The sequence below is a fragment of the Caloenas nicobarica genome, chromosome 4, assembly GCF_036013445.1.
Source record: "Caloenas nicobarica isolate bCalNic1 chromosome 4, bCalNic1.hap1, whole genome shotgun sequence".
Classification (NCBI taxonomy): domain Eukaryota; kingdom Metazoa; phylum Chordata; class Aves; order Columbiformes; family Columbidae; genus Caloenas; species Caloenas nicobarica.
The window spans coordinates 68,688,879-68,705,110 of NC_088248.1; the positions used below are offsets into that span (position 1 = coordinate 68,688,879).

General features: G+C 43.1%; 1 protein-coding gene across 1 annotated transcript; it reads right to left on the bottom strand.

Annotated features, from left to right (window-relative positions):
* Window positions 1–2,629: 2,629 nt before the first annotated feature.
* ADRA2C (adrenoceptor alpha 2C) lies at window positions 2,630–4,512 on the bottom strand. Its single transcript, XM_065634259.1, has one exon. The coding sequence runs from the start codon at window positions 4,510–4,512 to the stop codon at window positions 3,175–3,177; it is 1,338 nt and encodes a 445-aa protein (XP_065490331.1). The 3' UTR covers window positions 2,630–3,174.
* Window positions 4,513–16,232: the final 11,720 nt, after the last annotated feature.

Below are 16,232 nucleotides of genomic sequence, written 5' to 3' on the forward strand. Positions count from 1 at the left end.
TTCAGCTATTACAATAAGAGAACACTGTAATTAAAAAAATAAATCAGCCCCATTTTACTTCCTTGAAGCATATTCAGTTGTTACATTAAAAACATTTTTAATAGAAATCCTCTGTATTTGCTAATTAAGAGGAAAATGCACTCAAAATGGGTGTATACTGCACATCTTTCCTGACAAATATTATTTTTTATCTCACTCAGAAGAAATCAAACCTTCTTGAGACATTGAATCAGTTGAGTAACTGTGATGAAAAATAAAATAATAGAAAATGTCCTGGTTTTAAGTGTGTTGCTGCACATAGATATTCAGTATCTGCATCAATCCCTTTTAGACATTTGGAAATGCAAAACAAAAATAGAAGAATTATTTCCTTTATGTTTATAATGACCACAGAATAATTTTATAGCAAAGAAATTACTTTAAGGCACATCAGTCATTCCATATATACTTCACCTCCACTAAAATCTGACTGTCAATTAAACTTCATTTCCATAGACTCCTTGAATTTACAAGGAAAAACAAAGGGGAAGGACTTTGTTTACAGGCAACAAATCTCATTTTGAAACCAGTGCAACAGTGAAACTGCTGTGTGTCTGCAGACTGGGAAACCACTCTGAACATGAAGTGACAAAAGCAGACCTTCATCTTGGTTGGAACGGGTATCTCTAATGAAGCTGTCCAGTAGCTCAGAGGTAGTAGCTATGTACCATATCTTGCTTTGGTTGTTCTGGCAATTATATAGTTTTTTCAGGTTAAACAAACCTGAACTTTTTAGCTACATCATTACCTACAATAATATGAGCTTGTTTCAGCTCTTCTTGATGTAACTTTGAAAAGAATTCCCTGTTTTGCAAAAGAGAAAATGGCTTGTAATTTCCTCCACTTCGTTGCTATTTTTCTCTCAGGTATCTGTCTCAGGTACATACTTGTACCAAACCATTTGTTATTTACAAAGGGATGCTCCTGAAAACAAGTCTTAACATCTTTTCTTTAAGTGCAGATGTTTAAACATAACTCAAATCCTTTCACAACTCCAAGCCTTATTTCAAGAAATGATCCAATAAGTTACAGACTTAGGACTTGGAAAATGTCTCAGTTTGTTTCTTTAGTGAAATCAAGCAAACTTCTAATACATTTGGTGCAATCATCTAATCCTTACTTCAGCAGAACTCCCACTCATGTTGGCCCTGAAGTTAAATTGTCTATTGAATTAACACCGGAATCTTAGCCACCGACAATCTCCTTTTTCTTGGTTAAGTGAAGCAAATGCTTCTTATGAAAAACCAATGAAATAAAGTGACTGCTCTATCATTTCTCCTTATGCCATAGAGATTTCAAGAGAAGAGAGGCTACAGACAACTTTCTGACGGAACAGCGAGAGTAAAGAAGGGGATATCTAATGATTCACAGGTAGAGATTCAATTCAGCTGTTTCAAGAAGCCTGCCATATGAGATTAGTTTTTGTTGTATTTTTCAAAGGGCTGTTTACTGTGGAAAGATTCATTTGAGGCAGACGTCAAAACCTGCTGCCTATGGAAGGAGTGATACACATGAAATGGACCAGTATTTACCCTGCAAACAGAATACACACCTTGCAGCAACACAGCTGGAGAAGGAATGTAAATGTTCAGCAGGGTCCTACACTCAGTGTGTATTCAGTGGCAAACGTACAGGCACCAGTCCCTGACTCTCATTCTCTTCATCACAGCATCTGACATTTTATAAACCCATGGGAAAGAGAGTTCACTTTAATAACTATTCAAACTCTTCTCCCCTCTCCCCTCCTCTCCACCCAACAAAATCCTCTGAAATCACAAACTACAAATGCAAACAGGAAAAGGGAAAGAAAGCAGCATTAATATTAAAGGTTTGGAACAGCTGCACCTTCTTTTGAGATTTGTTCACATACACTGCTGACAATCTGCAATGTATGCTTCTCATTAAAAAAATAAATATAAAGGATTTAGTTGCTCTAAGACTGTAAATACGGAGGACTTAAAGACCTTAGTGGTGTGGTGATTGCTCTTCCTCTGAAAATCTGCATAGCAGACTGCCTCCAACTGCCTGTCTGAGAATGAGAGCAGCATACATCAGGCCCCTGAGAAAAGCCTTTTGAAGGGGACCTGAAAAGAGGGGAAAAAAGTTCCCCAGGGCATGTGCAAATTGAGCTGGTTGGCTATTTGATTTTTTTCTTTCAAGTCTGAAAACATTAGTCGAGTTCACCAGAATAATTTTTTTTTCCCCATGGAAGTTGGTTTAAGACAACCCTTATGCCCAGACAAGCTACCTGCTGAGGACAGCAAAGTGCTTAGGCTACTGATCTGAAAGGGATGGAGCAGGAATTTACTGCCTGGCTATCAACAGGGGAAATAAGGTCATGGGGTGCATGTGCTCTTTTTCATATTTCATGAAAACATGCCAGACTCCCAGATTTGTTCCACTAATAAATCAAAACTTATGGGAAGACAGGAAAAGCATTTACCATCCAGCTCTATATGCAAAGTTCCCTCCAAAGAAAAAGAAAATGCATGCTTTCTGTTTGACTTAAGCCCTGTGTAAAATCATCATTCAGAAGGTTTTAACAGTACAAAGGTTTATTTAGAAAAGAGTTTGGATTTTTAGGGTTTTTTTTTTTGGCAAACATTTAAATCCTTTCATAAGTCAAAAGACTGTCAGTGCCTGGTACTTTGCACTTTCTTTCCCCACATAAGTAGTAAAAGTCCATTTCTTACTGGGACAAGCTCACCACAGGCCCCAGCTGCTCTATTTATAAATACTCAAATCTCCACCACCAGTGCCCCTTAGTCCTTTTCTCTTTATGTCTCTTTTTTTTCCCCACAAAATTCCAAAGCCCATAAAAACTTACTGCCTCCCAGACTCAGTGTCTATTTTCCTCTGTGGACTGCTCACGATCACTCTCCTCCCCGTTTACCCATCTGCACTCCAGCATCACTCCTCCAGCACCATGTCGCCATTCTGTGCCACAGTGAATGCCCTCAGCCTCCCCAGCGCCATCCCCATACCCCGCACCACCACTCTGCTCCACTGAGGGGGCGAGCCCTCTTCCACCTCTTTAAGCCCAAATCCATGTTCTCTTCCCTGCCTACTTTTTCAGCATAGAACCTTCTTCTCTTTTAACTCTACTCTTGCCCAAGACAAATCCATCCCTTCAGCTCAATGCCGGAAGTTCTTCTTCTTCTTCTTAAAGAGAATGTGTTTAAAGGACCTGCGGAAGTCCTGGTTGAAGATAGTGTAGATGACTGGGTTGAGGGAGCTATTGCAATACCCAATCCAGAAGAAGAACTTGAAGACTGTCTCAGGGACCTCACAAGCCTCCCGGCAAATACCATAGAGGCTGTAGCTGAAGAAGAAAGGGAACCAGCAAACTACAAAGACCCCCATGACCACGGCCAGCACAAAAGTGAAGCGTTTCTCCCGGGCCTGGGTGACTTTCTTACGGCAGATGCTGCTACGCTTCCGACGACGGCGATAGGAGAAGAACTGCATGGAGCGATTGCTAGAGCGGGACAGACGGCTACTAGAGTGTTTGGAGGAGTATGAGTAGGAGAAGGACCGGCTCTTGCTGCTTTTGCGGGGATGCTCCTCCCGGCTCCGCCTCCGTCTACTCTCTGAGGTGCTGCTCTCCTCCAACTCAATGTCCTCTAGCTCAGAGGCTTTGCGCCAGTGGTGCATTGAATAATGTCCATTCTCTCCCAGCTGCATCCTCAGGGATGTGCAGCCCCCAGCAGCGCGGCTCAAGCCATTCTCAGTCTGGGAGGACCCCTCTGGCATCGTACGCTTCTCAGAGAGGGTCCTGGTCCTTAGCTTGGCCACGCGGTAGATGCGGATGTAGACCAAAACCATGATGAGGCAGGGGGCAAAGAAAGAGCCAGTGCAAGAAGAAAGGATGTACCATGTCTCGTCATTGAGCTTGCACTGGGGAAAGACATCTCCTTCAGGGTCCCGGTACACGGAGATCAATGGTGGAAAGGAGATGACGGCTGAAATGAGCCAGACGGTGAGGATGATGGCCTTGATCCGCCGAGGGGTCCGTTTGAGGTTGTACTCCACCGCCTGTGTGACCGACCAATACCTGTCAAGGCTGATGGCGCAGAGGTGGACGATGGAAGAGGTGCAGAAAAGCACGTCCAGTGCCAGGTAAATGTTACACCAAGCCTTGCCAAAGTACCAGTAATTCATAAGCTCGTTGGCTAAGGAAAAAGGCATGACCAGAGTAGCCACCAGGATGTCTGCGCTGGCCAGGGACACCAGGAACAGGTTCTGGGGGGCTCTCAGCGCCCGGCTGGTGAGCACCGCTATCACCACCAGCACGTTGCCCACGATGGTGAAGACGATGAGGAAACCCACCACCGCTGCCAGGCTGGCCACGGCCGCCGGGGAGTAGGGGGAAGGCGGCTGCAGGAGGGCCGAGGAGGACGGCGAGGAGGGAGGCAGCGCCAGGGACTCGTTGGGGGAGCCCAGGCTCGTGTTCACCACCAGCAGCAGATCCATGGCGGGTGTGCGGGGCACCAGCGTCCTAGAGAGCCCCGCGGAGCCCCCGCCCCGCCCCGCCGCCCCGCCGCCGCCGCCCCGCCGCCCTCATCGCCCCCCGCCAACGGTCCAACGGCCGCCCCGCCGCGCGGCTGCCAACGGCTGAGCCGCCCGCCTCTCCCCCGCGGCCCCTCAGGGCAGGGCTGGGCAGCGCCGCCCCGGCGCGGCAGGGAGCGCGGCACGGCTGCCTCCGCCCGGCCCCCGGCGAGGCGGCAGCGGGGCACGGCTGGCTCCCGCCGCCCGCCCGCTCATGCCCTGCTCCGTGCAGCCCGCAGCTCCGGAGAAGACACTGTCCGGCCAACGGGAGACCCCGGCGGGAGCTGGATCCTTGCGGGGAGCAGGGTCCGGGACAGCAGCGGCAGCATCAAATCCCACGGAGAGCGGCGCCCCCGCTCCGGCGGCGCGGCAGCGCGCTCTCGGCGAAGTCGCAGCTGCCCGGCGGCTCCGTCCTACTCTCGCATCGCGCTCCCAATCGGCGGCGTGCCCCGCCGCCGCGCGCATGCTCAGTCCCGCCAGGTGAAGCCGCCGCGCCCGCCTCGGCGGAACACCCCAGCGGGCGGAAAAACGCCCCGAGCGCCGCTGCTGCCGTCGGTTCTCCCGCGCCGGGAGCCGCGGAGCCGCGCGGCCGGGCTGTCCTCTCCTTCCCGCAGCGGCGCTGTCCCGCGCCGAGCGGCGCCGGCCGCCGGGAGCGGCGGAGCCGCGGTGTCACGGCTCTCCCAGGTGTAGCCTCCGGCTCCGCTCCGTGGCCGGGCAGGGGTTTCTCCTCGCCGCGGCGCGGCTCTGAGGGGACGCGGCCTTCGCGGAGGCCGCCGCGGGGTGCAGAAGTTGCCGGTGCCATGAGAAGCGGCGCCGAGTTCAGCTCCCGGGAGCGCGGCGGCGGGGCGGTCACCGCTTGCGGCGCCGGCCTGGCCCGCTAGGGGGCGGCGTTGCCCGCCCGCGCGAGGCCGGACAGCCGTTACCGGCCGGCGGCGCCGCCCTGAGGGGACCGCGGAGGGCGGCGGCTCCTCGGCTTGTTTTGGGGGTATATAGCGGTGTTTAAGCACGGATTTAGTGTAAATCCTCGCCTGTTTCTCTGCCGCACGCTTCCTCGCTGGAAACTGATGCGAGCCCGCACTTTGCGAGTGCTGGCCTGGGAGAGGAGCAGGAGGAAAACTCCTGGGATGTTTGGCTTTGGCAGTGAAAGCAGAGGAACCTTGATAATAGGGGAAAAAGAGCACTGAGGGAACTTAGAGTAGTATTCCTACTGTTTGGACTTTTGGACTTTTCGACTTTCTGTGGAAGATACATGAGAGGTTGGAGTACAAACCGGAACACAGGAGGTTCCACTTAAATTTGAGAAGAAACTTCTTCTCAGTGAGGGTGACAGACACTGGAACAGGCTGCCCAGGGAGGCTGTGGAGTCTCCTTCTCTGCAGACATTCAAAACCCGCCTGGATGCCTTCCTGTGTAACCTCATCTGGGTGTTCCTGCTTCAGCGGGGGGATTGGACTGGATGATCTTTTGAGGTCCCTTCCAATCCCTGACATTCTGTGATTCTGTGATTCTGTGATGGGGCAGGTGGGGAGCAGAGCCATGGACTTGCCTCATCCCTCATCTTCAGACCTCCTTTGCTGATAGCCCTGTCACTTTGGAAAAGAACTTTGAGGACTGACAATAAAAATGGAAGTCAGGGCCACTTTGATGCCTCTTCCTTTAGCTGAATCCTGCCCAATGGAGGGTAGAAGAAGGTAGGTCAGTGTAAGCCCTGGTCTGTGGTGGTTCGTGATCCTGAGAAAAGCCACTGCCTTGCACTAGAGAATGCATTCTCTCTTCCCAAGCCCCTTCCTCCATGCATTCTCTCTACATCCCCCACTTCTCAGGTTGTCCCCTCGAACCTGCCTGTGGGAAATTGTGAGATTGGGGTTACCGCTAAGGTAAAGAGAACAGCCATATATGCAACATGCCTCTTCTGAGGGCCCATCTTGTTGCCTGGATTTTGGATCACAAATTCTTCAATGCAAGGACTGTCCCACTGGTCTCTGCTGCTGCGCTTGCTTTTCTTCTGCCGGGCTGCAAAGACCCTGTGTTTATATAATACTGATGACAGTAGCTAACCCTAACCCCAGGATTAGCTGTGTTCCTTTCAGGAGAGCCAACACAAAATTCATCCACAGACAGTTTATTCACTTTTAATCCAGAATAATGTAGTCCTTTTCTGCTATGTGGCAACATTAGTGGCTTGCATAGGATGGGTACTTTTTCCCATTGTGACACTGTAAAATATCCTGTGAAAGAGGGAGATCTCTATGGCAGAACTCACAGGGCACAGCGGTGCTGAAAGCCACAGCCTGTCTGGATTCCGTGGCTAGTACCTAGTCTTGGAGCTGCCTAAACTCCTTCATCATCAGCTTGCTGAGTTCTAAAGAGAGGAACCTGATGTTTTGCCTATGGGCATTCCCAGTCTAGGCAGCTGGTTTATGACTCTTCCCTGTGCCCCACCCAGACCCAGAAATGCGGTGTCCCTGGGTGTTGGGAGAGTCGCAGTCTGGGACACACGTTCTGCTTGCTACTGCCAGGATCATGTCCTTTTTAATGCAAAAATGTGAGCAGTGAAAGCACACGTATCCAAGAGAACCTCTCTTTCCTTGTATAACATTTAAAATAATAAAATACTTGATATTGTAATGGTTCGCAAGTTGAAATAGCCTGGGGCTTTGAGGAGTGATAAGAGATACTCTGCTTCTAGTTACTTTTTTGATGCAACCAGTGCTGGCTCCTCTATTCTCTGTTTGCGTGGATACATGGACTGGTTTACAAAGGGTTGGAAGTGAATATGCGTAGCTCTGATAGGGATGAAAATTCCTCTGGAGTAATCACCTAACAACCAAAGTGTAGCATATAGAACAAAATGAAATAGATATCTGATGCCCCCTCAAGTCCTCCTAAATATACAATAGATCTGATAAGGATGGCTCTTTAAAAACCTTGCAAAGCCACAGGAAGATTAAATGAGTGGAGGCTGAGGTTAGTTAAGTTCAAACAGGAACTAAATGACACGTTTTTAACATGAAACCTGAATAACGGCTCAAGCAGCTTCCGGGTATTTGTGGTCAGTTCTTCATATTTGAAAATTTCATAAAGGTATCTCTGAACTGAGAGGACAAGGTGCAGGAATTTGAAGTCTAACCTTTAATGTGACTGGCATTAGGCAGAAAGCTAGAATGTATGATCTAACTGGTTACATTTGGGTTTAAAATATAGTAAATACAAACTGCAAAATCACATGAACACTGACAAAAAAAGGGGGTATATAAGCCCTGCAACGTTCAGTTCCCTTCTAAGGTAATTAAGAAGTCAGACTGACCAAGTATGTCTTGAAGCTGTATGAACTGGAACTTGAACTAAACATTCAGCTAATGATTTGGGGCTTCAGATTAAAATATTTGAAGCTTTTCAAGGCTTATCTTTGCTCAAAACAAGTCAATGCAGAAGTTTCATAACAAAAGGATCAAGACAAACAAATGTCTGAGCAATTATTTGGCATTTCTAACAAAGAGATGCCAACTGGGATATGGAAAAGAAATAAATATCAATTGAGAGAAAAATATCCATGTTTTGTTGTGGTTTCTTTAGCACTAGAGTTGTACTGTGATGCTGAAAAAATGCAGTAAATAACTCCACTTAAGCCAGGGAAGTAACATTTGGGTTTTCATGTACGTAACTGAGATCCAGTTTGCCTAAATAGCAAGTATGTCACTCCAGCTCATGAAGCATGGGCATAGATACAAGAAATCTACTCCAATGAAAATCTGCTTAGTCTACTGAGAGACAAACGTAGGAGCAGGCTGAACAACAGATAAATCAAATGTAGTCGTGCTTTTGGAAATCAGTGATTTGATATAAAATGCACAGATTATTTATAGAAGCTTGGCAAGATAGGTAGGCACCCTGCTGCTTTTTCCCCTTCCAAACCCCTGTATTTATGTTATGTTCACTCTCAAAACTGGCTTCCCAATAGTTGTCAGCTCCTAAACTATGACATTCATTTGAGCTCATGTTTGGTAGGCATTAACAGGCTACCGTGAAAAAAAAAAAAAGGGGTTTAGAGGCTGAATGAGGCTCTTCTAGGCAATAAAGTGGACCTGGCTTAAACTGATCCAAGCCCAGTCTCTCTGAAGTAACCCAGTAGATATTGTGCTATACCCATCCATCTGCTGTACACTGTCACTGCTGCTCTCATTCCCTCATCCAGAATCCCATTACAAACCTCCCATCACAGTGGGCTGAGAAGAACTCACAGGAGCAGAACCGTCATTGCTTGTTGTATCTAATTCTTGTTGGTGTTTGCTTGGATTCTCAAGTTGGACTGACCTTCAGTTCAGTTTAAGCTACCAAAAGACTGTATTGTTCAAAGAGACCCACCACCTGTATCTGAGTTTAAGTCTGGAAATCCAAAATCTATTACTGGGAAACTATCCAGTGGTGGCCTCAAGAACCTGAGCCCAAACTCGGAGACAGCTACCAAAGGTGACATCAACCCAGTCACTGAAGTTGGTGCAACAATTCCTGCTGGCACCCAAACCTTTAGGCTTCTGGTAGGTTGTATAAGAACATTCGTTTTGATTAGTGCTGTCACAAATGCACACTGTACTTGCACACACACAGATTTAGGAGAAAAAATTGTTCTACCTGGTTTGCGCTTCCAAACATGTTTTGCCTCTTTTGCTTCTTCTGTGAAGAAACACTTGTATGCCTGGAAGCTCATCTATTTTTTCTTCCCAAATCTGTCAGATGAGTTAGTGGGAAATGCTACCTCCTCCTACAAACCTATCTCATTAGACTTTATATCTTTAAGTCATCGCAATTGTAACCGTGCTATTAAATGCTCTTCAGTGCATTTTTAAAAATAATTCATCTCTCTACAGGGGAACAGCGTTATCATTTATAGAGGAAATGTATCAGCTTTCTTAAGAAAGGGGGTGATATTTGATTTTCAGTGGGGTCTGGGTTCCTTACTTCCTGTTGTGACTTTGAAAATGTGTCTTTCTTTAATCTCTCAAACTAAGATTTACATCAATAGGCAAAATTGTACAGTCTTATCAACTGTACAAGAGACTGTCTTCTGACAAAACATTCTGTACATCTATATACTTTCTGAGATATGATTTGCATTATAAATCTACTCAGGATGCCGTGATAAAATAGACTGAGTTAGCTGGAATCTCTGTAAGTAGTTGAAAAGATAAGCTGCAATACAAACTATGTCATAGCAAAATGGGGTGGTGGACAATAAGTAGCGTGTTCTGGATTTCGAACGAAAGGAATTAAATATAAGGAAACTGACAGTTACTTTGGAGAGGAGTTCAGGTCCTTCAAAATGTGAATATTGTTATCAAGGGAAAGCTTGTGAAATTCTGTAGCATTAAATAGATATTAACCTGTAAATTCTTAAAAGAAGGCAGGGTAAACTTTTGGTATCCACAAATAGAGCCAAATTTTCAAAAGACCTAAGTGTCAACCTGCTTCCATTGTGATGCTCATGACAGCATCTGTTCATTTTTCCTTTGACATATGAAAATTGAACTCTTTTGTAAATCTAGGCATCAGCTGACCTTTTGTTTGAAAATGTGAGTTGGACTAACTATGTTTGTTCTTTATTAACTGTGTCCCTCCCTAAATTAATCACAAGGTAATTTTAAATCCTAAAGATTTCTTTAAAGCCTTCCATAAAATAGGAATGAAGGTTTGGGAAAATAGTATTTCAGGAATTTTTATTTATTTGTGAATATTTGAAATGTTTCATCAGAAATATGACAATCTAAACAGTTTTCAGAAGCCACTTTTTGTTTGTTTGTTTGTTTGTTTGTTTTTAAAGTAAGTTTTGGACTTGACATATTTTCCAGTTTTTTGATTATTTTTTTTTTTTAGTACAATGCCCAGAGAAGGGCAGAACTCATTCTTTTGTATGGAAGGATATTTCATTGACAAGGGATCAAGACCAAATCAAAACAAGTTTACTCGTTACTTTTTTCCTTGATGTGGAGCTAAAACTTAATCGCTATGTTGAAGTTAGTATCATGCTTGAGCTAAAATTGAATGGAGAAATTTATCAGTTAGCTCAGTAATGCAATTTTTCTTCTCTCATATGTTTGTAACGCTTTTTCATGCTCTTACTAAAGAGTGTCATTTTTGTTGGTAAGACCATGAACCAGAAGTCAAATAATGTTGGTAAGCCATAGCCTGTCTGGCTCATTTCTGAAAGTCTTTTTTTTGCTTTTGCAACAGGATTATATCAACCATAACTCTGTTGCAGAGTGCCATTGATTCAGCCCTTTGGAAACAAACTGGGGCTACTGCAGATGTATTTGTTTGATTCTCCCTGTTACTGGAGAGTCGTGAAATACAGATCTATGTCTCCTCTCTTCCTTGTTCCTAGCTGTACAGTTTTCATTATCTGTACTAATTTTAAGGCTTCTTCATTTCTTATTTATTTAGTCAGTACTTTAAATAGCCTTCATAGACACCTGTACTGAAAGCTGTGCCATTTGCACAGGATGAGTGCGTTATTTTTCTAGGGCTCTGCACTGTATTCGAGGACTCCTCTCCTTGATTTCAGTGTGGTTTTTTTTCTTTTTGTTTGTTTGTTTTGTTTTTTTTTTTAATCATGCAAGACTTTGGCACAGTAATATGTATGGGCGGTACTTAGTTTATCGTTCTGAACTTAGATCAGGCATGCATTTATTTGCATTCTGAATGAGGTTATACAAGTTTGTAACAGCTCCAGCTTCTAAACAGAGAAAATTCTGTGTAGATAATTTGTCATCTGTGGCATGTCTATCTCCAGTTTATTAATTGTAGGGCCTGTTTGGCGTAAGTGTAAGACAGCCATTTTCATGACATATTTTCAGCTGATTTAGTTAGGAGACAGATTTTGGTTACAAACCCTTACATCTCTGCTCTCTTCATTTATATTGAAATACCCATTTCCACAGTAATGATCAAGTAACATTTTACTGGATTTCAGTGAGGGTGGGGGAGAAGAAGATACAGTCTTTTCACCAGGGTTCATCACCTCCCAGCTTCATCTACTCCATGGCATGCTTCTGCTTAATATTTTGAATTTCCAGCTGAGGGACTTCAAACAGTAGTACTACTTGCCATAACAATCCATCATTAAATCAATCCCATGCAGCTCAGGACAAGAAGCATCTACCTACCGTCTTGCATATTGTTCTATGACGCTTTGCAGGAGGAAGGTTGTGTCTGCACAAGGTCAATAAGAGCAAATGTTGCTATGTTCCCTGTGTCTGCTATGAGCGGTAACTTCAAGGCTGTATAGCTGACTACACTGAAGACTTTCCATGGGAACAAGAGCAGATTGTGTTTTGTCTGCTTCACATCAAACCTTAGGGACATGTCCAAATATCAGATTGTCCTCTTCATTTCTTCTATGTTATAGTGATTTGAATTGTATATGCTAATTTAGCCTTCTTTCATCTTCCAGAGGCTACTTTAAACTCATGAAGATCTGATTTCTTCAAGACAGGCATCATGTTCTGCCATCTTTCACTAGAAAAATAAGGTGTTTTTTCTTTCCATATCTGGGAGGTATTCTGCCTTTCTGTTCCTTGGTTCCTCTGTAATAAGGTGAGGTTCATTTTTTCCAGTCATTATTCCTTACTGCACTTGCCTTGTTGTGGCTTAAAATCTCCAGTAAGTCTTTAAACAGTTTGATAAAATGTTCTCCTGTCTCCCTTCAGCACTGCTTCTGCTTTCAGTGTCTGTCTATCAACAGAGCCTCTTTTATCCTATTTTGGCTGATCTTTTTACTGCTTTATCTTTATCCCTATATTCTTTTTTTTTCTTTGTTTACTTTCCTTTGCCTTAATGTATTGAGTAGATTTAACTTATCCTGCCTTTTCTCAGTAATAGCATCCCATGTGGCATTGCTAATCCACTCTTCTTTCCTGTTTTAATAAAGAACAATCTCTGCTGAATTAATATAAAATTTACAAATGGCTTCCCATTCTTTTTGTATAATGCCAAATACAGTTTCTGACATATCTGAAAACTTATTTGAATGTTACAACTGCAAATCATTCCTTATGTATTCATCCTTCATTTTAGAGCTATTAATCTTTCTTGCAATGTTTTTCTGATATTTTTTTCATTTTTGTGGTGGTAATGTATAATTAATGTTCATATGCCCCCAGTGTCTGTGAATTTGGTCATATACAGAAAAGAGCTACCTGATTTCTAGTAATGTTATCAGAGGAGATCCAGTATTTTTTAATATATTTCATTTCAAGGGAATAGTGTCCCTCCACTAAAAAGGACAATTCAATCCAGAAGCCTTTTTGCTATTGTCGAATGAGCCTTGACTATATATACACTGTATTTGTTGTCTCTGTCAAGTCAACACATCATTGATGCCATGCTGGACCTTGCTAATAAGGACCAGTAAAAGCCCTGTAAAGAATATTATTACTCTTTTGCTTATAGTATTCATTTGTTCCAGCTTGATATTAGCTGGTAGTCGTTTTCACATGTGCACTTAAATATTGCCAATAATTCTGATACTCTGTCCATGTTGTAATATTTCACTTCTTTGATGACTTGAGTCTACTTCCAGCCTCTATTACAAGTTGCATAGTCCAGAAATAAGCCCAAAACTGGGAATGAGTTGCGAATAGTGACTTCTAGCAGGCAATACCTCCCTGCTATAGCAGTATTTCTGGTACTCTTTGTGCAACCCACTGGAGAATCACCTGCAGGTCAAAGAGTTGCATTTGACATTTTACTGAGTATTTCAGATTTGGATTCGAGCATGTAATCCAGATTATGCATGCCCTTTTGTGTTTTGATGAATGGGGCCTTATATGAAGAAATGGCAAATCAGTAAATATCAGTAAATAACTCAGTGTCAGCGAAGTTTTTTAGTGAAAATGGCTCATTAGAAGCATCTTACAAATCAGAAAATATTATTAATTCATGTAATTCATTCATACTCATGTGTACCAGTAAGAAATACAAAGCAAGAGATGGAGGGAAGAAGTAAGAGAGGGAGAGAGGAAAGGAGGGACAGATGAAACTGCTACTTTCATCCTCTCTTCAATTCACAAAACATCTGAGGAGTATGGAGTCATAAGCTGCATTTTTTCTGATCTTATTCATTTTTTCAACATCTGCAGCGTGCAGTAGCTTACACTCTATGTATCTAGGCTAAGGGCAATCATCAGGAATATTAGGTAAAACATGTCAGAAATTGCAGTGTACATTTAGGAACAAATTATCTCCTGAATGTGGTGAACACAGGGTTTGCCAAACGAGAATAGTTCAGCTCACAAAAGATACACAGCAGGAGTAGCAGCAAGTACTGGAACCTGCTATTTAGCTGTCATGCAAGAGAAATGTTGATTGCAAGGTCACAGAAAGTTCAGGAGATCAAAAAGTTATAACTCACTGAAGTCATCGATTAGCAGTAGGAAGACCATAATCAATCAGAAACGGTGTCTGTTACTAGTCCTTGAACAACACTGCAGGTATCGGAAATGGTAGCCAGTTTAGCACGATATTTAACATTCCCTTATTTGTATTCTACTTGCTTGTCATAGCTGTATCAGATTCAGCTAACTCTAACAATCTTTCAGTCTTGAAAATGAAAACACAGAAGCCATACAAATTAACTATAGGTTGTACAAAGAAAAAAATCACACTGAAGAAGTTTTATTAAGACTATGCAGAATCAAAACTTAACTCAAACTCTTGAAGTGACATCAGTACTTAAGAATCATGAATGCCTTGTTCAGAGCTCAGGGCAGAAAAGGCCCCTACTTAGATGTGAATGTTTACTTGAACATAGTGTACCAGCATAAACAGTAAATACCAATACACTGCACTGTTATGATAAACAGACTAAATACTTGTAACATTTGTCAGCTGTTCCTCCTCTTAAAGAGGTTCACATTCCTATTCAAACACATTTTGGTGTCCATTGCAGAGGGACATGCGAGACTTCTTTGTCTCTTAACATTGCACTCCTAAAGCTACTGTCCCCGTAGGAGCACTCCTGAGCTCTCAAGGAATGATGTTGCAATGTATGAGCGTCACGTGTAGGGATCAGACAGATATACATTTTATTGCACCTATTCAAGACCAGTTATTCTTCAACAGTTAAATTATTAAAGTGAGCAAATACTTTGCATAGCAAAGTAGAAAGCACGCTTGACAGTGTAGTGAGTACCCTGTGAGGAAAGACCAATGCACATAGGTTGGTTTTTTTTGTTCGTTTGATTTGGTTTGGTTTTGTTGTTGTTTGTTTTTGTTTGGTTGGTTGGGATTTTTTTTGGTTTTGTTTTTCTTTTTTCTTTTGTTTTGTTTTGTTTTGTTTTGTTGTCCTCTCTTGATCTTTAATCATGAAAACCCCAGTCAGATATTCTGGTTCATGCTATTTATACTAAGCAATTCCAGCAGGTGCAAATCTTGGCTCATATCCACCACAATTACAGTTAGGTTATAAGTAATGAGTTTGCAAGTAGGGCCTTTCTGCAGAACCTGTGACAACACATCTAGTCATTTATAAAGCATTTGTTACTTACCATTACACATTTAACTATTTGCCTGTTTTATCATTCTCTGTCAATTAAGTCATGGACAAGTTAGCAGTCTTGTTCCTTCTGACACTTTGATCACTTTGCTTTGACACCTTTGTCTGGGCAGAGGCAACTTGGATTCTCTTCTGTCTCTGAAAAGTTGAGTGAGACATATAACAGCTATTTTACTGATGTTAATTTTCAGGAATCCTTTAGAATGTGTTAAGAGTGTGGGTGAAGGGCTCAGTTCACTCCCTACCAGTGAAGGTTCCGTTACCTGGCATGAAAGAAACATCTAGTGAATAATAGGTTAGGACAGGTGAGGTTCCTTCCTTATCTAGAACTGTAACTTGTCAACATTGGCCAATCTAACTTAATGAGTAAAAAATACTAAGAAAAAAATCTAGAAATATCTAACAAAGAACTTAATTTCTAAAAGAGTAAAGAGGGTAAGTTCTCATGTATGGACTCATGCAAAATTACTCTGCAAATCTGTGACAAAGCCAGCTTCTTTGTTGATGAACTAATTTAAAATTCAAAGTATTCCCCCTTTTGAGTGGCTACTTTGCTTTTGGTTGTTACCTTCTCTCAAGAGGGCATTTGCAACAAACTCAGCAGTCTGACAGAGCAGCCTCCAGGTAAGCAGTCACTCACATAAGCGGATAGTTTTGCTTTCATTTAAATCAAATGGGTTTGGGCAGAAGGCCTGAGCAGCCTGCCCTCCCTCCTGCAGAGCACTCTCTGCTGTTCGTTCCACAGCCAGGCTCACTAACAGGTCCGCACTGATGCTCTCTTCTAAACTCATAGCTTATGCAGCTCCACACAGAAAACAAGCCTGTAATTAAATTGTTCAAAATTTGAAGATCAGTGTGTTTTGCCATCCCTTCAGACCTAATTACTTGCCAAAACACACTGTGCGCAGGGTGGGAATTAATATTAATTAGGAATCTTCTTGAACTGCAGATTACAGCCATTATAGACAGAGGAAATGATTATGAGATTTATGCAACTCACATCTTTAAAAAAATGTAATTACAACAACAAAGCCCTGTCTCTCAGTATACATAAAGAGGCTAGATATAGACATTTGTTCCAGGTTAATGTCAGCCT